At 41.2% G+C, this 23,217-nt stretch overlaps 1 protein-coding gene across 1 annotated transcript; it reads right to left on the bottom strand.

The window, feature by feature from the left end:
* Positions 1–3,737: 3,737 nt before the first annotated feature.
* On the bottom strand, positions 3,738–23,217 carry LOC113407384 (ubiquitin-conjugating enzyme E2 U-like). The gene is made up of 10 exons (XM_026655818.1): positions 23,152–23,217; positions 21,907–21,988; positions 20,342–20,434; positions 18,180–18,277; positions 16,974–17,100; positions 15,888–15,969; positions 11,796–11,884; positions 10,555–10,639; positions 5,195–5,310; positions 3,738–3,862 (listed from the first exon to the last, which is right to left on the bottom strand). Exons 1-10 carry the CDS (start codon positions 23,215–23,217, stop codon positions 3,738–3,740), a joined length of 963 nt encoding a protein of 320 aa, XP_026511603.1.

Below are 23,217 nucleotides of genomic sequence, written 5' to 3' on the forward strand. Positions count from 1 at the left end.
CAAAAAGCCGGACATGTCCGGGAAAATCCGGACGTATGGTAACCCTATTGAATCCGATGTTCCTACTGGGTGAAACTTAATTAAAAGAGAGAGCACGCATAAGGGAACTGACATGCATGTGATCAACTTTCTTTACTTGCCATGATAAAGCACAACAGAAGTTTTGTCACAGAGACATTCCACTATGCTGCATTAAACATCCTCCCACACCAAAGGATACACTGTTTCTAATAAATAGCTAAGGAGTTATAGTTATAAACAATTAAAGACAGAAACACCCAAGACGTCACTAAAAATAGACAGATAAAATGCAGATCCCTCTGAAGAGGATGCAACAGTTTGTGTATTACATAGTAATATAGCGCCATCTAGAGAATTCTGTGCTTTAAAAACACCCTAAAAGCAAAACCAGTGAGCCCGATTCTGATTGTACTTATACCAGTGTAAATCTGAAGTAATTCTTCTAGCATTATATCGGTGTAAAGTCAACGCATGTATAATCAGAATTGGGTCCAAACAGCATTATTGGCTGATTTGTATCTAATGCATGTAGACAAACCAATGAATTAGCAAGTTTCTCTCTGTATGCACAACTGACTGGGTATCGCATTACTCCCCACTACGGATAGACTTGATATGAGCGCATAGCATCGCACACATGCATTGTAGGGAGAACACTTCCCATACAACATATGGCATATGAAACAAAGGTCACGCACAAGAGCCCATAAAAATCTGATCCAAAATTTAAGGGACTTCTCAAACTTGCAATGCAGAGCCCTGACATGTTTTATGCTGGAAACATTGGGGCTAGATTTATACTGAAAATTATAGAAGGCAATTGTTGCTGGAGATCATTTTTCCACATATGTTCGACAGGATTAAAATAAGATGTGCATTCACAAACTGAAATTCTAACTACAGGTTCACACAGTCCGGTAACCCTCTACATTCTAAAGCCCTGTACAGAGTTGTCTGAATGGACATTGTCAACATCAGGGCAACAGTGACCTTCCCCTCTCCTCAAATGCAAGTCTGCTGGGGCTAATTCTTTTCCAGGACTATTCCTTGTCCTTTGACTGCAGTGTGTGGAAATATTTATATTATTTTCGGCAAAAGAGTTTATAAATCATTCCAGATGTGCATGTGTAGCTCTGCACAGCTTGAAACTTTGTTCCTCCCACAGCTATGTTCCTTGTTTAAGTTGGGTGATCTCAGAACTCATGAAACTTCCTAAGTAAATAGAGGCTATAAAATGCACTAAACAGAAATGTTAGCTCTTCTAAAGGAAGCCTATAGTTTATGAAAGTCATTGGGGAGTTCCAAATGTATGTTATTTTGTCTTAGAAACAATACAATAATTTTCTTTTAAGTTTTAACTTAAATGCCTGCATTTTTAGAGATCTCTAGAGACCGCAAATGAGATCAGAGCCCCTTTGGGATGGGCAGTGTGCAAACACATGGAGAGACACAGATCCCACCCCAAAGAGTTTGCAATCATAATAGAAAAGGCAAACAAAGGATGGGACAGGAAACAAAGGCTCCAAGAGGTGAATTGTCCACAGCATGCAATAGGTAGCAGCAGAGCCAGGAAGAGATCCCAGGTCATTTACGTCGCAGTTCAGTACACTATCCATCTATCTTAGGTACTTACAATGCCCCTGTGACTGGGCGTGCCTCTGTGGTGTGCCCTCGGGTACGTCTACACTTACTTCCTGGTTCGGCGGCAGGCAATCGATCTTCTGGGATCGAGTTATCGTGTCTTGTCTAGACGCGATAAATTGATCCCGGAAGTGCTCGCCGTCGACGCCGGTACTCCAGCTCGGCGAGAGGAGTACGTGGCATCGACGGGGGAGCCTGCCTGCCGCGTCTGGACCCGCGGTAAGTTCGGACTAAGGTACTTCGAATTCAGCTACGTTATTAACGTAGCTGAATTTGCGTACCTTAGTTCGAAGTGGGGGGTTAGTGTAGACCAGGCCGTGGCCCATCAGGGCACGACTCACCCAGCCACAGGTCTTTGACTGTAGGCCAGCTGTCCTTCCAGCTAAGACACACTTCAGACCTACCCCTTCCAGGCTGCTGAGGTCAAAAGAAATCAGGAACAAGAAACCACAGCTCAAAACTGGGTTTTCTGATGAACATTCAGTGCGACCCTCCCTTCTGTTCAGGGCTTGTCTTCAAACAGTTCGTACTTCAGCTGATCTGCCAGGGTCTGGTCGTCCCTTTTAATGGGCCTTGTCTGACTGACAAACTAGCTCAGTCTCTGGGCTGCAGCCAGGCCTCTCACAGCAGGAGAAGCAGATTTGAGGGAGCTCGGTCTCCTCCTTTTAACTCCCCTCTTCATGCTTCACATTTGCTGCCAGCGTAGTAGGATGGGGCTCATTGGCTCCCCAGGCTCTCATTAACCCTTTCGTTGCCAGTGTGGGGCCTGTCTGCCTCATCACAGCCCCCCCACCCTCACTGTAATAGCTGAGCACCTAACAATATCTCATGTGTTTAGCCTCACAACACTCCTGTGAGGTAGGGAAGTCTATTATCCTCATTGTACAGAGGAGAAGCTGTACTAGATTCTAAATATTTTTCAAAGTTTACCAAATAACTGACATTTCTAATTGATTCCACCACAAACTATCATTTGTTCCCCTTACCAGTCTTCTCTGGCTTTAGGTTCCCCTATGACACACAGTGCACCACTATTATTAGTTAAATGATAGTAGTACCTAGAAGCCCCAGTCAGGACTGGTACTAGGCACCATAGAGACACAGAGCAAAAGGACAGTCCCTGGCTCAAGCAGCTTACAATCTACAACTTTTGTAAACTCCACCAAAAACTAGATGGTTTTATCGGCCTGACTCTGCAGTTCCTAAGTCAGCAAATCCCCTGCTGACCTAAATAAGAGAACCTGATTGGGTCTTGAAATCTAGGTAGCATGGATTAGGGCCATAGGCCTTATTTCTTCCTTTATGAATCCTTCCCCTCTTTTTTTCACATACCTGTGATTTACCAGACTATTAGCCACCAGACTAGCAGGCCTAAACTGAGCTGCCTTTATAACCTAGATGAGGCCACTATTGATAAGCCAGAAAGTTAGTGTTAAGAGACACATTGAGTTCTTTCCCAGAAGCTGTACAACATTCACTCCTTTCTCAGCTAATATTGGTTCAGGGATCATGTATATTAAAGGTTGCATCATACCCCATAAGCATGAAAGGTCAGAGTTAAGGTTACAAGAACAACATTAGCTTTGCCATTTTCTGGTTTTTGAGTGCCCTAAAGACAGAACCTTAAAGTGTGGTTTGACTACAAAAATGATTATGGAGAAATGGTCTCTTCTTAATAGATCTGATGCCAAACACACAGAGAGAGCAGATCTTCTGTCTGTAATGACCAACCCATTTTTTACTCCGTTAAGTCCTCTAGAGTGAACACAACTAAGAGAGTGCACTGCAGAGTCTATTGTGCAGCACCAATAGAGAGATGTAATAAGATCCAACCGGTAACTCCACAGCAAATCCACTGAGGCCGATGTGGTGGCACAGGTATCAGCAAATAATCTAGTTCACACAGGTGAGATTCCTGCTCAGTTTTTACTCACCTTCTCGTTGAAGCTGATAGGAATTTGCCTGAATAAAGAGTGAGTGAGAACTGAGGATTCACCCCATAGGAATGGTACAGAAGTCTTTTGATAAATGGTAAGAAAAAAGTGTTTCCGTGTCTGTATGTGTGATCTCACAGTTTAATCCTCTAATCCTTTGGTACAAAGAGCGTTAGTCCAGGCTACTAGATTGTCCACTTCACTCTCCCACGGCTCTTCCTCTTTGCTGAGGGGTCTCTTTTCACCTGCTGCTTGACTTTTTGGTACTGGACCAGGCACATCGATGGTTTGAAATATGCATAGCAGAACAGATTAATAAAGAGAAAGGAGACAACAGGTAAGTACAAATAAGCTTGCCAAAACAAGCCACAGTCACATTTTTTATTTTTAAAATGCAGATCTTAATTTGCCTGATTTCTGGATCCATATCTCCTAGGCATATACAGAGACTGTACATACTATAAATCACGTGATACCTATATGAAAAAATGGCAGAATCATGTGATAAACCACATTTATCATACAGCTTTGTCCTCTGAACTCTGACCGCTATCCCATCTAAACTGGGACTACTTCTAACATCACAAATTGCTTTAATCAACTGCCATCGAATTAAAACCAAAACTCCAACCTATCAAATGTGAAGTTTCTCCCCCATCTTACACTGGGACTCAGGCTCAGGACAAAGCAATGTTCTGTCCTGGACCAGGAACAAGTTCTTTCTGCCATTCACACCACCACACTCTTGGTATTAAAGACTGTGTCAGTAGGACTCCGTTGACTCCCACATGTAACAGCTACGGTTCAGCTCTCCATTTCATCATTAAGAGCCTGCCCTGTATCTTTTACTAGTGAAAATGTGACCTAATTCCTGATCCTAGACATGTAGACTCTGATTCTCCTCTCTTTTACACAGGTGAAACGTCATTCACTTCAGTGGCGTTACACCTACTTTTCACTAGAGCAAGTCAGGAGAATCAGACCTGTAAACTTGATTCTCATCTGGAGCCTGATCCATTGAAGTGAATGGAAAGATTCCCATTGTCTTCAATGAGGTTTGGATCAGGTGCCTGGTCAGTTCTCACTGAAGGGTGGAAGTTCATATGCAAGTTCCATTTATGCTTTGGTCAACAGAGAATAAAAACTACAACCAGTACAAGGGCACAGGAGATTTGAATCCAGGCATATACTGATCAACACAATTTCTGCCCTTGAACCTAATACTGCTCCATCAATGTCAACTGGAGTTTTACCCTCAACAGAAACAGGATTGGGTCCATAATGCCAACACTCTTCAGGCCTGATTCAAATGTCACATTGGTTTTAAAATACAATGGAGCTAATTCTGATTTACACCAGTGTAAGTGCAGGGCCGGCGTAAGCCATTAGGCGACCTAGGTGGTCGCCTAGGGCGCTAACATTTGGGGGGCGGCGGCGGGACCTTCCGCCGCCTCTGTCGGGGGCGGCATTTTGGGGGCGGGACCTTCCGCCGCCTAGGGCGGCAAAAAAGCTGGCGGCGCTCCTGTGTAAGTGAACAATAAATCAGGTTCTACGTGCAGATATCAGAAACATTACATTGTATGGTACTGATTCTTTACCTGGAGTTTGGTAAAGCAGGTTGTTGTCCTGTTCCATTTTCCTAATTTCTATCAGTTTCTCATCTATTGTTTGTTGCCTTTGCTTTCTGATGAGTTGAGAGACAATAGCATTGTATCTGTAAGCAGAAACAGAAGTAAATTAATGGATACTATCAAACATAAATTTGGTTAAAACTAACGTCTATAGGGCCCAAATCAACAGAACACTTAAGCATGTGCTCAACTTCAAATGTGCTTAAGCCCATTCCTAGTCAGCAAAGCACTAAGAAGCTGTAATAAATAAGAACCTGAAAGTGACACTGATTATCGATATGGTTCTGTAACTCTGGCCTTAATCCAGCAAAGCACTTAAGCACATGCATAATTTTAAACATGAAAAGTTCCACTAAAGTCAATGGGATTACTTGCATAATTAAAGTTAATCATGTGCTTAAGTGCTTTGCTAGATCAGAGTCGGCGTGTTTGGCACTTTGCAGAACTGAGCCTTATAGACATATGTAAAACTGAGCTTGTCTACACTGGTCAGGTAATGGACTCTACCGGGGTGTGATTTCTAAAGCATACTAATGGGTTGTGCATTAATTAGTCCATGTAGACCTGCTGGTGTGCACTTAAGGTTCCCTGCACTTTAATAATCTGAGACGTTACTTGTGACACAAGTACAAAAACGTGAATTTCTAACACATGGTATGACTTTTAAGCTGACAATGTCCCTTTCAGTCTTCTCATTCAAAAAACTTGCCTGCCATTTTAAACAGGTTACATTTGGAGACAGAAAGTGCAAAGCAGTGGATTGAAAAGGTAAAGGGGTGTCCAATGGGAAGGGTGGATTAAGTGCAACTCTAAAAAGTAATTGTTTCTATTCCCTACTGGAACAGAATACACCACTGTATTCAAACCCTGCACACTATTTTAATAATCTTTGTACAAAGTATGCTTTGCAATATATCATCCGAAAACTCATAATTTGCTGGTCAGTATCGTCCTGATAAAATATGTGTGACCAGGGCTGGCTTTAGGAAGTGTGGGGCCTGATTCGAATACCCGGCAGCGGTCTGGGTCTTCGGCGGCACTTCGGCGGCAGGTCCTTCACTCGCTCCGGGTCTTCCGTGGCACTGAAGGACCCACCGCCGAAATGCCGCCGAAGACCCGGAGCGAGTGAAGGACCCACCGCCGAAGTGCCGCCGAAGACCCAGACCGCCGCCAGCTGAGTAAAAATTAAAAAGTTAGGCGCTCTTCTTTAGGGCGCAGGGCCCTCTTAGGCGCGGGCACGGGGCCCTCTTAGGCACGGGGCCCGATTCGGGGGAATCAGCCTAGAGCCGGCCCTCTGTGTGACGACATTGTAGGTGAAGTTATAAGATTCCCCTGTATGGTGTTATTAACACATGTTCCAAACGCCACAGCTCTGCCCAAACAGAAGTTTGCAAACAGGTCTGTCCTAAACAAAGGAATGTATGCTCTGCTTAATTTGCATTTAAGCAGCAACAGAATCATCAAGCAGGAATGGAAACAAAGAAAAACAGATGACAGATGGAAAAAAAGAGGAGGAAATATCCTTCCACATAGACTCTTTGGCTCCTGGGTCTCAACTGGAAATGTTTTTCAAGAGGGAACTGAAACTATAAAAGGAGGGACAAATACCCCGAGGCACCTCTTTCTCTTTCCCTGCCTATCACATTCACTGTGCCTGAAGAGACACAGGAAGCAGGCATGGGACTCTGGGAAAGGGGTCCTGACCTGAGAGTTTGATCAGTAATCTGCTGAAGCATGTGGTGAGAAACTTTGCTTGAATCTAAGATAGTTTGTTAACTTAGGCATTAGTAAATGTCTTCTCTTTATTTTCCTGGTAACCATTTCTGACTTCTATGCCTCATTACTTGTACTCATTTAAAATCTCTCTGTGTAGTTAATAAATTTGTTTTACTGTTTTAGATAAAACAGTCTGTTCAGGTTGAAGTTTCTGGGTAACTCCATTTGGGGTAACAAGTTGTGTGCATATTATTCCTTTAAAGAAATAACGGACTCAGTATATTTGCATTGCCCAGGAGAGGGCTGGGCAGTACAAGATGTGTTTCTGGGGGGAAATTTGAGACTGGGAGTATGTTGGGGCTGGTGTTCTTTAAGGCTGGTAAGAGCCAAGGTGTGGCTAGCTGGCTGCATCACACACAAAGACATAGCTGGGAGTGACTTACGTGCTGGAGGCTGTTTGTGAGCCACAAAGCATTGTACAGGGCACCCCAGGTTACAGGGCAGGGGTGGCACAGCTACTCAATCTGGATTGTACCCTGGTACGTCACACCTACACTCACGTTCTGCCTCAAGGATTCATTTACTATTGTTAACGTCTCAGACTTCTCTCCACTTTCTGTCTGCACCATTAGAATATAACGAAGTGTGTGAGAGAAGACTGCTGGAGTAATTAAATTCATAGTATGATGTACTTTATTTTCTCTTGATTGGTAGAGAATATTTGATATATTCATACCTTCCGGAACATTTATGATCCCTTTGCAGTGGGGAAAAGGCTATAGAATGGGCTGCTGTTAATGGGACTTTTAATTTGTCTTTGATCAAATGAAATTGAAAGTTCAACTACATAAAAAGAACATTTGTTCAATGCATTCTCTTTCCAGCCACAAGGTGGCAAACAAGGTTTTAGCTTTTGATAAATAATATTGCACCACTGTTATCAGGTAGGAAGAGTTAAAAAATAAAAAAAATATGTAGAAGTGTATTGGCTTTATGTACTTTTTCTTGTGAAGTAACCCAGCAGCACTGAATTTAAAAAAGGAAATGATGCTCAGTTAGTCTACATGGTTGGAATGCCTTTTCATATCAGAGGAGGAAAAATACAAAAGGATCAATCTTTATACATTCATTACCACATTAAGTCACTTAACCTCTCTGGTTCCTCAGTTTCCTCATGTACAAAATGAAGGTAATGGAGTTACCTGCCACACAGGGGAATTGTGCAGCTGCATTAATTAGTAAAGCACTTTGAGATCCTCAGTTGAAAGCTTGTCTCAAGTTCTTTGCTGAACGGGGGCCTATAGCTGTGTGCTGGGGAACTTCATCATTCCTTTTAGTCTCATCTTCAGAAAACTTCCCTCTGACATAAAACCTAACCATTAATTTTCAAGATCCTCCAACACTCCAGGCCATTCCACATGCCCTCCAGATACTAATTCTTTACTGTTCACCCCTTTTGTCCCTGCACACTATCTTCCTTCTGCCACTATCAGAAGATTTATCCATCTGCCCTGACTCTCTGGCTGCTTTAAATGCCATTTCAAGATCCATCTCTGCTTTCTGGCCTATGATTTTATAACATCACTAAAATTGTAAACAACATATCGTGTACCTGGGTGTCCCTTGTGACCAACCGTTCTCTCTGTATCACTGCCCTAAGGGCTGCCAACTCTCCAGGATTGTCCTGGAGCCTCCAGGAATTAAAGATTAATCTTTAATTAAAGATTATATCATGTGATGAAACTTCCAGGAATTCATCTGACCAAAATTGGCAACTATCTCATCTAGCAATGATGTGCCACGTTCAGCTATCTGTTACTCCAGGGTAAATCATAGGCTCAGCAGAGTTAGTCCAGATTTTTAGTGGTGTAACAGAGCTGAATTAGACTCACTAGTGTAGGAAATGAATGTACATAATCAGCTGTGAAATATCTTGTAATATTTTTATATGAATGGTGTTATACAAAAGCAAACTGTGTTGCAATCTACTTTATAATGGTTCATGAATGAGCTACAACTTTAATAAGAAAACGTAAACTATATTATTATATAGACAACCATTAAGGTTGTTTCTGCATTGATGTCAGAAAATTTGGCCTCTTACTTCCCTACCCAATGCTACGAGCGAAGGACATATTGCAAGCTTTAAAGCACAAACATGTTTTGTGAGCTGTTTGCAATTGGGGAAAGAATACTGTATGAGAGGTAACTCTGTTTGAACCTGGTTCCGGGCATTTGAACCTGCCTTTGATTCATCAAACCCAGAAGTTCAAAGACAGAAAAAAAATCTGTTAAAAGTACATGGTCTCCTACCACCAGATGGCAGTGAGATGTGGCTATTTCAAACCAATAGATTCCCTCCTCTACCCACTCCCCCCCAAAAAACCACACAGTAATTTCCTTTCCAGCTCTAATGAAACTAACATGAAAAATGTGCTATGCTTGACAGTGAAAAAGACGGCTTTCTGAAACAACTCCTGACTGTTAAGCCATATGCAAAAATGGACAGATGAGTTTAAAAGGACAAGTTTCTGGTTTTTCTGAATATTTTCTTGGGTCATATAGGATGCTGTGGCACTACATAATGAAACAATTATCAAACATACAAAACAAAGGAGTTCTGTTAAAGGAAATAAAACAAGGAAGTCATGTCAAAGGAAAATTAACCTTATATTCTAGAGGTTTCTTCAGAAAGAAAAATAAGCTTTTAATTTGGGTTAAGAACTTGCTGTCCTTCAAATTCAAAATTTGAAATTACCCGTTCACTTTCTTCCAATTCATGCTGAAGGCAAATAGGATTTGACTGGTAAAAGGGGTTCCTAACTTTTTGGCCTGTTGTAAAGCTTCAGAAGCAATAAAAAGGAGTGAGAAAGTCCAGTTTGATCTGAAAGATTACAGGGCAGCACAATGACCTTGCATTTTGCTTTGCCTTTTCCTTACAAATGTGCTTGGAAACAGGGTTTCAGTCACAGGGGAACTTATTGAAAAATGTGAGTAGGCACTCAAAATTTAAGGGCTTTGATCCAGATCCTCAGCTGACTTTACTTGCCTGAGCTGTGTTTGGCAGGGTGGAAGGAAGCAGTGGAGAATCTATGGGAGTCTCAGAGTGATTCTGGTGTTCAAGAGGCTCACCTTATTGCTGGTCCCTAAAAAAGCAGCATGCATCCATTCTAGTTAGGGTGACCACATGTCCCGTTTTTAAAGGGACAGTCCCGTTTTTTGGGACTTTTTCTTATATAGGCGCCTATTACCCTCCCCCACCCCCTGTCCTGTTTTTTCACAGTTGCTATAGATCACCCTAATTCTAGTAGAGCCCTGTCCTAGAATTTTCTTGGACATTACTAGGTAGGAATCCTACACTGCTTCTGTTCCCAATGCCCTCTACCCTCAGACCATCCACACAACACAGGGTGGGATTTGGCCCTAAACCTCAAAATCAAAGACACAGTTCAGAACATTTATCAACAGTCTGGTAACATTTTGTAGGGTACAAATATGAAAAGCCAGAAATTATAACAAAAGCACTACAGTTCAAATGTTGCCATTGCATATGCAAAGACCCTGGGTCTAAATGTATAGCAATTTAAGCTCAGTGGATTTAAGACACTTACGTATTCCCATCCCATTCTCCTGTTTCTTTCACATTTTTTGCCTTCCAGCCATAGCAGTTCCCTATAAATGTTGGATCTTCAAACACTATAATGGCATAATTACAGAAAGTTACAGTTAGAGAAAAAGATGCACCAATCATCACATTCCCTAAAGAAATATTAAATATCAGAGTAGTACAAGCATATGCATCACTTGGAGAAGTTTACAGCAGAATCCTGCATTATTAAAGTCAACGAGACTTTTGCTATCAACTGCAATGGAATCAGGACCTCAACCATTAACAACTACGTATTGCTATTAATAAGGTCCCTGGGCCAGATTCTGACCTTAGTTAAAATGGGGTAAATTTGAAGTAATTCCATGAAACTCAGTGGAGTTACTCTGATAAACACTAGTGTAATTGAGAGCAAATTTTGATCGTTTGTCTTAGGTGGATGGCAACACTATATGTGCACTTTTAAAGTATTATGAATAAAACAACAAAACAGGACAAGAATTACCACTGAAATGTATGAACATAAAATGGTGATTATATGATACACATTTCTTTTGAATAGAATATATAATAAATAACAATATAAACCTGATCCTGCAGACTGAAACTCCGATAAGTAATCCCCCATAAATCCTGTTAAAGCATTGTTATGCATCCAAGTGTGCTGGTAACTTAGTTACAACAGACTTTGCTGGTGGAACATTGTATTATCATCAGAGCACTGTGTTGGCCACAGTTCACATCGGTTTTGTTTTGATCTTCTCCTCCTCCCAAAATGTTTTTCTACTCATCATAATTGTATACACTTCACTAATGACTCCTTAATACGTTTTCTTCCATACAAACCCAGGTTTCCAAACTTCCTAACAAGAACTTACTTAGATTGTAAGTTCCTGGGGGCAGAGACCTTCTTTTTGTTCCATGTTTGTACATTGGACCCGCTGTGCTAGGCGGAGTCCATGACTGGGACTCCTAGGACAATGCAATAATAAATAAGAATAAGGCCTGATCTTCAACTGGTGTAAACTGACATAGCTCTATTGAAGTCATTGCAGCTATGTCAATTTACATCACCTGAGGATCTGACCTTAATTTGTGGATGCTTAGGATACACGGCTTGATTCTGATCTCACAATCAGGAACAACTCCACTGAAGTCAAAGTTGTTACACTAGTGTAAATCCAGCAGGAGAGAAGAATCAGGTCCATTATGTTTAATTTTACTAAATCAGGCATATCATCTTACATGGGGCTTTAAAATGTTCTGCTGCTTTTGATGTGGCTATTCCTGACCACATCCTGTGGTAATCTTCAAACGAAATGGTTGTAATCCTTCTGAAAATATAAATGCATAGTAAAGTTTCTGGTGATCAGACAATTTGGTAGTAAACACAGATTTTCATGCATAACCTTCCACAAAACAACAGAATGAATTAAAAGGGTTTTAAATTATTGCTTTACTGGCTGCTCACAAATGACAGAGATATAAAGTCACTAGTGTGTAAAGCAGCCAGCTTAAACAAGAGCAAACACTAATATTTTAAAGACGTTTTAGCTATGTTTACATGTTACCAGTTTATGAGACAACCAGATGGATTATTTTCATAGTCTGCCCTCCCCCCTATCCCCTTCCAGGAATTAGTTTAGCAGAAAACAACCAATTTTCTGATTATTTATAAAACAGATCTGGTTAAGGGAATATATAGCTAATAGGGAAGGAATATATACCTTCTAAAATATCTATCATACCTCACCAACAAACAACGCAGGGTAGAGTTTTTTTAAAACCCTCTTTATATGTTTTATGGCTATATCTTTCGTCTCAAAACTATTACACATATATTCAATATAAATGAAGCAAAGTGGTTATTTAAATATTGCATTTTTTAACTATTAATTGCATTACTGTCTGGTTTATTCACACTCACACTAGACCAAATTCTCCTCCCAGTTAAACTTTGTGCTCACTTTAACTTGCACCAAGGCTAATACAGTCCCCAGACAGCCTCACCCCCTCATCTATACCAAGGATTAAGCTCAAGAGGAGAAATCCTGGCCCCACTCAACTCAATGGGAGTTTTAACATTGACTTCAGTGGAGTCAGGATTTCACCCCAAATCTCTATACAGACTCTAGAATAAAGACAAGAGTAGGGTTTCGTGGCCCAGCTGCCTCAGAAATAACGTGACATAAAAAAAAATGAAAATAGTTTTGAAAAAGAGAAAAATACATCTTTTTTGTTAGCGACATGTCTCAGAAACAGCATGTCAGACCACTTTGTTCTGGCCCAAAAATCTGGTCAAAGACCATTTATACTAGACATCAATTACAGAGATTTCGCTTGAGACATTTAGAAGAGGGGGTTAAGGCCAAAAATCAGGGGGGAAAAAGTTGGTTGTGACCTTATACTAATATATCTCCACAATACATTATTTTGTTGAAGATCCATTAGCCTTTTGAAATGTATTATCTCGCTTGCCATTACATGTTTTAAAAAAATTGTTTGGGTAGCTAAGTAAACTCTTGTTTTAATGTGGCGGGGGTGATTTTACCTAGATTATTAGCTCTGTGGGGCAGGGACTGTCTTTTTTGTTCTACCTCTATACCACACCTAGCACAATAGAGTCTTGGTCCAGGAGTGGGACTTGCAGGCGCTACCACAATACTACTACTACTACTAATAATAATAATAATTTTCAGACACACAGTGTTGGCCTACCTCTGCCCCCACTGAAATCAGTGGGAGTTTTACCCTGTGTGTCAGGGCTTGTCTACATGTCGCTTTAGTCTGCACCAGAGGGGTATAAATTTTAGTGTCCACTATGTGTCATGCACTAACTGGCCTATGTGGATCATGCTGGCATGCACTAGATGATCCCTAGTACATATTAATGTAGTCCCATTTCAAACAGTAATATGTTAACATGCAGTAAGGAAAGTCTATTGCGTGCCGGCAGGGTCCTGTGGACCAGTAGGCCAGTTAGTGTGCAACATGCTAGTGTGGACTAAAACGTATACCCCTCCGGTGTTGACTAAAGCACAGTGTAGACAAGCCCTCAGTGAGAGCAGTTAGGCCAACGCTGGGTGCTTTTGAGAATACTACCCGATAGCATCAGCTTTTGGAATACATGGACTTGGAAGACCACAAATTTATTATCTTGCTTGGCTCTTCATTATGTACTGTATTGTCTTGTGCTGGGTGCTCTTGTTTCAATAAAGATACCTTTACAATTTAATCCTCATGCAACCCCTTTGGGGTTTAGAGAGCATGGCCCCTTTAAATCTTTTTCCTAGGGGGGAGAGTGAGAAAAAAGGAGGAAAACTCCGGGGGGGGGGGGGGGCTCTGGAGCTCGGAGGGAGAGAGAGGCAGCAGCCCGCAGGCCCTTGCAAAGGAAGCAGCAGAGAACCTGCCTGAAGCCTGGGAAGGACAGGGCGGCCGATCAGGGACATCCCAGGGCAGGAGTCAGGAGGAGCACTGTGCCAGGGAGGAATCGCCCGAGAAGGACAGGCTGGACCCAGTATCACGGCTGCCCAGAGCTGCATGGGGCTGTGAGTACTAGGGCTTATGACTCTGCATTGGGAACAAGGAGGGAGGTTGCTAGCTAGTTAAGTGGGGAGGTGGTTGCTCTGTGTGGCTTTGCAGAGAGCGGCAGAAGAGGGCACCGGAGGGGTTTGTTGGGGGAAAGTTCACTGGTGCCAAAGATGACCAGGAGCACCCAAGACTCACCACTGGACTGGAACTTTGCTCAGGACTCCTGAACTCAGGGCAGACACTGAGCAATGTGTCTGCACACAGTCAGACTGTGCTACCACTGGGCCTGTGGGGCCTTGGTTTGGACGCAACCTGGTTTTACTGCTCCCCCTATATTTCCCCTTGTTGTATTTCTCCTCGCATCCCTCTGTAAATAAATATTTCCCTTGTTATATCCATTGTACTTTTCCTGTGGGTGTGTGTTCACTCTGGGGGGTTTAGAACAGGTGCCCCTGGGGTGGAAGGGATTTCTCCTGCTGCATTCCTGCGCATGCCTTCTCTTGGCCAGAGCTGCCTGCAGAGCAGACTCCATCTTGGCCACGAGGGCGCTAAAGTTACAATCAAAAAAGTCAAATAAAACAAATCAGTCTATGTAATTCTATATAATGTTATAAATAACAAGAGATAATTGTACGTGTGAACCAAGAAAACCGCTGCAATCCCATTGCTGTCAGACATTCAGGAGGCAATAGTGAAGATGAGAGGAAGGAAACCAGCCCCAGAGAAAACAAGGACCCTTGAGCTCAATGACCACCATTATTTTTATCTATCCGATGCCCTCCCACCAAACCTTCGAGGTCCTGTAAAATGTCAAAAGCAGCTCTTCAGAGGTGTTTTGCTTTTACCAATATTTAAAGCTATATCCTGAAAAGGAAATGATTCCATTATGGAGCTTGACCCTTAATATCTTCCATTCCAGACCCAGAACTTTCACTTCAGTCAATGGAAGCTTTGGGTGTCCAAAGAAGGTGGGATTGATCCATAATATGTTGGTGACAAACTAATACTGTTCATGCTTTTTGTTATGGTTCTGATTCAGTATCCTCAGAAGTTCATGCAAAACTTAATGATCCCACTTCCATTGGAGTTAACAGCAAAACTTCCACTGATAACTTCAGAAGGAGCAACATTAGGCTCAGGTTGTATTAAGAGCTATATCCCAAAAGGGGCAATTATTCTCTTTTTCCTGTTAGTGGATATTCCCAATTATTTAACTTCCTTATGGAAACATCTGGCAAGCAGTTGCCTTCACAGTTATTACCAGTAAGTCTTATGTCCAACTGAAATGAGTTCTTCACCTACAGGCATATAGCCAGGAATTGTGTCATTGTTAGGTCAAGTGATATTTTGGTTTGACCTAGTCAATGACATTTATTCCCGGAGATTATACATATTTATCTATAATTTATTTATTTTATTATTTTAATAGTATAGGGAAACCAATGAATTCTTTCTAGAATACACTAGATTGTTTTAATTTTGTATTTATTTCTATAGTGCTAGAGTTGTGCATGACATTACCACTGAAATAATTCTGAGGTTAAATTTCAAGCTAACATACGGGGCCAGGTTCTCTTCCTAATTCAGATCCCTTTGCACCACTCCAGAATCTGATTGTCTCTGGTCACCTGTGAATTCCCTTAGTGTTAGGGTTTGAAGCTACCTACCCCACCCTATCTCCAGGAACTAGCATTTAGAGTGAGTCTAGCACAATAGGGGTGAAATCCTGGCCCTACTAAAGTCACAGGCAAAACTCTCATTGGCTTTAGTGGGGCTAAGTTTTCTTAGTTCATCATAACTTGTTACCTGACATGGCCCAGAGAAGATGCTTCAGATGGCAAGTAATATTTCAGAGAAGAAGCACAATCTTCCCCAGTGCTAGAAAGGTCTGCAAAGGAGAAGATGGACATTAAAAAAAACAAAACTTTATGAGTCAGATCCTGTAAATTGGTTCAGTTCCATTGACTTCAATGGAGCTATGTTGATTTACATCAGATAAAGATCTGGTCCTATATTTCCCCCCAGTACTCATACAATTAACAACCCACCACATCTGCACTATGGTAGAGATATTGGGTTTGATTCCCCTCTGCATGTGCACTGCTCCTCCTGTCCCTGCCAAAAGGAGTGCAGCTGTCCCACACAGTACTCCAGAGGTTTGGGTAGGCAGCTGGCACAGCACCAGATTCTGATGGCTTTGAACCAGTAGGAATGTCCTCTGCAACAGGCAAATCCTCCTCTAGGCACCAACCCATTATTGCCAGAATACAGCCACTTTGTGGCACCTAAGTGGCATAAAGTGGTCAGAGTGGACTGGAATTTGGCTCATTGAGAGCAAGTACAGCCACAGTACTCACCTTTCATATCTGCCACATGCCCTGCTTGCACCAACAACATTAAATATACTGACCCAAATTCTGCCCCAATTTTTACCCTAGTTGTAGTTGCTTTTGCAGGCTAGTCATTGTATAGCATAACCATACCACACTAAATGTCATTCTCATGAAGATTTACAAGGCAAGTACAATTCATATTGGGCAGGCAAATCAGGATAAGGATAGCAGTATTTCTGCTCTCTGGGTCCCTGATTCATCTAACGCCCTTCCTCTTACTTACTTTTCCTGCAACAAATCTGACTTTCCCTAATATCACTATGTAAATTACACTGGCCCTCACTCACCAACGTGTGATTTATAGGACCACGTACATTCGCTCTGAATTTGGCCCAGCGTATTCCCTTTCAAAACACTAACTGGTGTTTGTTGACATTAAATTACCAATCATACTAATATAAATTTACTGTTGAGCATACAATAAACTGTTTTTTAAAGAAGGAGTTTTAAAAGAAAAAGATTATATTTATGGGTAATAACAAAGCAAGTACAGTATTACCTTCTAGGTGTTGGCTAGTTCTAACACATTGTATAACCATTTGTCTGTACAAGGATATGTTGTTTTTCAGCATTTCTGCTGCTTCCACATTCACTGCATTTTCCAGTTCTGGATTAGAAAGCATTACCTGTATAAAGGTATAAACACCGAGAGAGATGTCTCTAAAACATCTATTCTGCTCAGAACTCACAATCCATCAAAATTGTTGATTTAATAGTTTTACAATGAATTAAAAACAATCATACTGGTATGTTAAATTCAAAGCAAAAACGAGGCCACTTTGTAGCTTTGTTAGGATTGGGATTGGGCCCTTCATTTTGATTTTCTTAAAAAAGGGCTACGTGGTCATAACCTATGCTCCCTTCTTCCTGTTTTCTCTCAGGTTTTTGTATAATTCCAAGCAGACAGCCATGAATGATACATGACTGCCATTTGTTTTACTCATAACCAATACTAGGATGTCCACAAAAATCACGCATACATCTGGGGGACATTTTCAGTCATGAGTGGAGGGCAGGATATCCTTCATAGTGATGGGAAAGACATTACAAAGGGGTAGGACTTGCTCCAAGGAAAAAGCTGTATGAATTTTTTTCTTGGAAGAAAAGGCAGTAAATTTGAAACACTGAGGCCTGTGTGTTAAAACTGAAGGTAGCTGCTTTGAGTTACTCACTAATCTCAAGACCTATGCCGACACTCATGATCAAGACTTTGACCATGAGATAATTCAGGAATTTAAAAGTAGAGCTATCAGCATTTAAAAAGTATTTTTAAAAGTACAGAGAATCAGGCAGAGTACACATGTCTTGAGCAGTGGCTTACTCAAGATAAGAGAGCATAAATCCAAAAGATCAAAGTAGCTACTGGTCAAAAATATTTAGCACTGGCAACAGCTTCAATCATACTCATTCATTTATCTATCTGTCTTACTCAGAAGTAATGTGCTGCTAAATGAGACACCAGGGAACAAATACAGAAGTAAAAATAAATTAATCTTATTAAAAAAAGATGTTCTACAGAATATATTTGCTGTGGCTCTGAAGTCATCCAGCCATTTGCCTTTTTAATTTTAAACCAAATGAATAATCCTACATCACACAATCAGTCTGCAAGTTTGAAATCCCTACTATATAGGTAAAGTACATTTTAGTATTTTCTTTTATGAAAGAGATTTAAGCGAAGTTATTTACAATACTCTTTTCTTACCTGGATAGCGAGTAAAATGCTACTCATCGTTAACTTTCCATTCCACTCTTTAGGATTGTCTAGAAAATCTATACAAGGTCTCCCCGAATGTTGATCCACTGTATTGAAAAAAATTGTTGTGTAACTTCAAAAGAATTAAACAACATGGCTGTTGTATGCTAGAGGAACTAGTGAGAGTTATTGTTTTATTTATTTATAGCTTTAAATTACTCAGACTACCTAGGTGTTGCATAGGGCAAATCAATGTAACCGGGTGTTTCGATCATTGTCACACTTGTCCTCCATTCCACACTCCCTCGGATTGTTCAATTAGATTATACTCTTACTTTGTTTTTGTATGGTGTCTGTACAACAGGGCCAAACCCTGAGTGGAGCCTTTGGCATAGCTGCAATTCAAGTACTAAATAATAATACAGATTTACATTGATCATCATAGCAATTTGCTTTCTATTTCTGAAGTGCACTGAATCACCAAATATCAAACTGTGGGCTAAACTCTCTTTTGAATAGCACCGATGTATCCTTTCACTGGGGATGCAAAGGTATCATTGAGGCTAATATTTGGCTCCTAGTCTGTAAAGTGTATGAGTTTCCAGGACTAAAGCTGGCCACAAAAAATCCTCTTTCAAAGTTTATTATAGAAATTACATTAAAAAGTATGTTAAAAGAACATTTGCATTGCAAAGTCAAGCATTCAAAAATTAGGAAATGCCAGATGTATGATTACCTGTGCAATCTTTATCTGGCATTTAATCCCATTTTCCTTAATCTGTTTTGAAAGCAAGATAACTATTTCAAAATGAGTTATGCTAGTATAAGGTTTGTGTGGACACATCTCAATGTTGGATAAACCTATCACTTCTGGCAGTCCTCCCATTGCCATCCCAAACTGCATTGCTTCATATCTGTTTACCTGTGTCGTGTCCTCTACCGCTTCAGGGTCAGTTTGACTGGATGTCACCTCTTTTTAAATGCTGGCACACACTCGGATGCACCCCTTTACAATTTCAGCTTGTGGCAAGTTCACACTCCCAGAGTCACATACCCATTATGGCAGCCATGCATTGTGCTTCTGAGTGGGCCTGTCTAGAAGTCCTGGATCTCCTTGCCCTCTGGGGACAGGGACATGTCCAGTCCCATTTTAGCAGCAGTCACTGTTACACTGATTTACAAGTGGCCATCGGAGCAAGAGTGGGAGAAGGGGCACTCACAGGCCAAAGCCCAGTGTTGTGCTAAAGCAAAGGAGCTCCGGCAGAGTTACACCACCACTAGGGACACAAACAGGACCTCTGGTAGTGCTCTCAGTACCTCCCCTTACTATGAGGAGCTATACTGGATTTTTGATGAGGACACTACCCGTGAATCCCAGCATAGGGTTCTGGACAGTTTGGCCAAGGCATCGGAAGGCGTTAAAATGACCACAAACCCATTCAGGGGGCTATTCCCCTACGCAGCCAAGATCTCTTTGGTACATCAAACCCTGAGGCAGAGAGAGCACCAGAGATGCCCCCAAAACCCAGGTGAAGAGCCAGCCTGTCAGGGCTGTGGAGGGGACCTCTTCTGGTAAGAGTGATGTGCTGTACTACAATAGAACGGTATAGGGGAATTTAAACAACTTTGTTCCAGGTACTGGCTGGGCCACTGTAATGCTTGGCAAATGTGAGCTATTATCCTCTGTCTGCTCAGCTTTTATTACCACAGCCTTTGGCTATGTAGACTTCTTTATTGACTTTCACTTTGTGCAGGATGGGAAGTTATGCAGGACACAGGGGAAGCGGGAGCTCCTGCTTCAGTAGCAGACACTCTCTCTTCTATCTAGGAAGGGACATGTGCTTGCATTGTCCCTAAGGGCATGCGGTGGCCCAGAGAAAGCCCAGTTTTCAAATATGTGTGTCTTAATAAGACCCAAATCCTGCATTTAATCCATGAATCCTGCATTTGGGCATTCGGGCATGAAAATGGAGATTTATGCACCCGTGGGACAACCTGAGCATTCAAATGCATGGTTTAGACATGGTTTATGAATCCCTTGCCTGAAAATTGCACAGAGTTTTTGGGAGGGTTTGAACAAGGTTTCTTTTGGAGCAATGATAGTGCAGGGAAATAAAAGTCAAGCTAAACAAGTATCTGAAATATCAGACAATTTTTCACATGGTCCTTACCATTGGGATGGAATGGAATGGTGTTAAATATAAGAGTTGGAGGGACACTATTGTACTCTTCAGTGTACTTTATTGACAGCTGGAGAACAGCCCCTATTATGAGAAAGAGATTGGTATTAACTAAAGTACTATCTTGTATTTAACAAGCACATCTGTGTTGCATTTGTCCAATGAAGGCTTTGTTGTTATGGGTTTTTTGTTTTGTTTTTGAAAGTTGTGTTCCTTGTGCTAATGTTAACAAGTTCTGGAAAACAACAGGGGAAGCAGGATGCTTCACATTAGATAAAAATGCTAATTATACATACACTTATTGGATTGCTGGATTATCATCATCAATTGAATTTAGTGCCATTGAAGAATGTCAGATAAACAGGTCTGGAAGCTGAAATCAATTCACAGACAGGTACTCGATGTGCCAAGGCACAGCAGGGCTGGAGTAAGGCAGAAGCACTATAAACCTATGCCTAGTGTCCCAATTCCTGGACTCATGGGATTACATCCTGGATTCAGCTTTCATTTGTTAAAAAAGTAAGTTTCTACTCTTCAAAGGGTTGCAAAGAAACCCTTGAAAACATGACCTGACTGTAACCGCTGCAGATAGCCTGAGAAGTGGGAACTGCTTGATGCATCTCAAGATGGAGTCACTGAGTTCTGGGGATACCCTGCTACCATTGATAAGTGTGAGGGCCCCTGCTGCCTCTCCTGGGGAGAAAAGGCAGCTTCATATCCCTTCTTTGATCTCTCAAGGTAGGGGGAAGGGTCCTGGTATGGGGGCCAGACTGTGGGAATGAAGCCACAGGGAGCCCCATGCCATGGTGTGCCTAAGGCTCATGATTGCCTCAATCCAGTCCTGACACAGGGTAAGCTTCCCCCTACTACCACATCAGTGTACCTCAGGGTTGTCTTGGAAGGACCATAGCTAGGGATGATCGGGGAGGTTAGACTCCTTCTTTATTCTGGGCTCTATTTTGTAAGGTGCTGAGCACCCCTGTAAAATAACACTTGTTCAGTAGAAGCTGAAGTAGCTCAGCATCTTGCAAGCCTGAACCCTCTATCAATAGCCTTGAAGGAAGTCAGGACCAAAAACAATAGGTTTTTGTTTTTTAATGTGGACAGTCTGTTTAATAGGGTGGGACTGTGGCCACCAAACTGCTGTCAGAGGGTAACAACTTTCAGTCACTACTTACTCTACCTGTGCTGATTAAGAGTCAACCATCTACAGATAAAGCGGTTATTAGTGATCTCCTGAGACACAAGTCTCTTGGCTGGGATTTGGAATTCAATGCCTCCTATGAAAATTTCATCCCTTATTTTGTAAAATATTCACATAGTTGTACATTGATTAACAACAAACATAATTTACAAAGTATTAATGTAGTTATGGAGGGGTACTGAAAACTAATGTGCAGCTAATAATGAAAAAACCAGTCAAGTTCTGTATGCTTTCTTAAAACTGTTTGCATTATCAATTTTTTAAAATAGCCAGAAGGATGGACGGATAGACATAACATTACACACACAACACTTATAAAGTCACATGGTCTGGTAAAATCTTTATATGTTACCATCCCAAAGAGAATCCTTGAGTCCCTGGACTTCGGCTAGCCATTCCAGCAAGTTATTCTTTGTAGGAGTGACAAAGATGCCCTAAAACAAAGGTACAAAAAGAAGATAAAGTGTGGAACGTGATGAACTTGACATGTTCCCTTAAAAAAATACTTGCTTACTTTTTAAGTTAAAATTAAGAGTTGTGAGAATTAGTTAATTAATGTTTCTAAAGCACTTTGAGACCTTTGGATGCATGAAAATACTATGTGGAAACATGAAAGATTCTTATGAAACCTAACAATAAAAATAAGCATATATATGTAATGTGGTCATAGTCCTTTTCAACCTGGCTTTTTTGGGAAGCGTGAATGGGTAGGAAATACAGCATATTGCTACAGTAGATGATATTTTTATGAAAAGCTAACAGCCAAGCATCATCAGCTAGCACTGGATTTGAACTATCTACTTAAAGGCAAATGACCCTATATACTAGTTATCAGTCCCAGAGCCAGCCAGTGCACATGAATATTTTGTTTTAAATTTTTGTTAAATAGTTCACTTGCCACTTGAATTTTGGTGGACTCTGACACCAAAATTCCTTTCCCAAGTTCCCTTAAGGGTTTTGTGTGCACACTGGAGAAGTACCAATGGGGCACTTAAAAAAACAATATGAAGCTAACCAGAAGTCAGTGGTATTTTTGCATGCATATGGGGACTGTAATATCAGGTCCTCCTTTTGGATTCTTATTACATTTCCTCTAATTACCAATGAAATCCCAAAAGAATAAAGCTCCACTATTATGAAACAATGTACAGTTTTAGTTCATTAAATTACATCTGATGATCTGTGGAATTAACTTTGAAAATTAAAGATAGTAGGGTTAATCCCCTCCCCCCCAAAACCAACAACCACCACCCAAGAATTATATGTCTATACTGGAGCTGGAAGGTGTAGGTTCCAGCTCAAGTAGACATACCTGCACTAGCTCTGATCAAGCTAGCTTGATAAAAATAGAAATGTAGATGCAGTGGTGCAAGGGGTGGGACTAGCTGGCTGCCCAACTGCAATTCTGGCCAAGACTGTAGGTACGTACTCAGTACATAATTTTGTGGTTTTACTTCTTGTGTTGAGAAGGGGTGTGGGAAGGGATGCTAACACAAAATGGGGGAAAGCCAGGCTCAGGATGTAAAAAAGATGCCAGTTGCATGTTCATTAGTTATACCCAGCTTAGATATTGGAAATATACAAAGATACTACTCACAAAAATGTTGGCTTCTTTATACTCCATATACTCTCTTTCCAACAACAAGTAAGCTCTGGAGTGCAT

This window comes from Terrapene carolina, unplaced genomic scaffold (genome assembly GCF_002925995.2).
Source record: "Terrapene carolina triunguis isolate 2854851 unplaced genomic scaffold, T_m_triunguis-2.0 Scaffold211, whole genome shotgun sequence".
In the NCBI taxonomy this organism is placed as follows: Eukaryota; Metazoa; Chordata; order Testudines; family Emydidae; genus Terrapene; species Terrapene triunguis.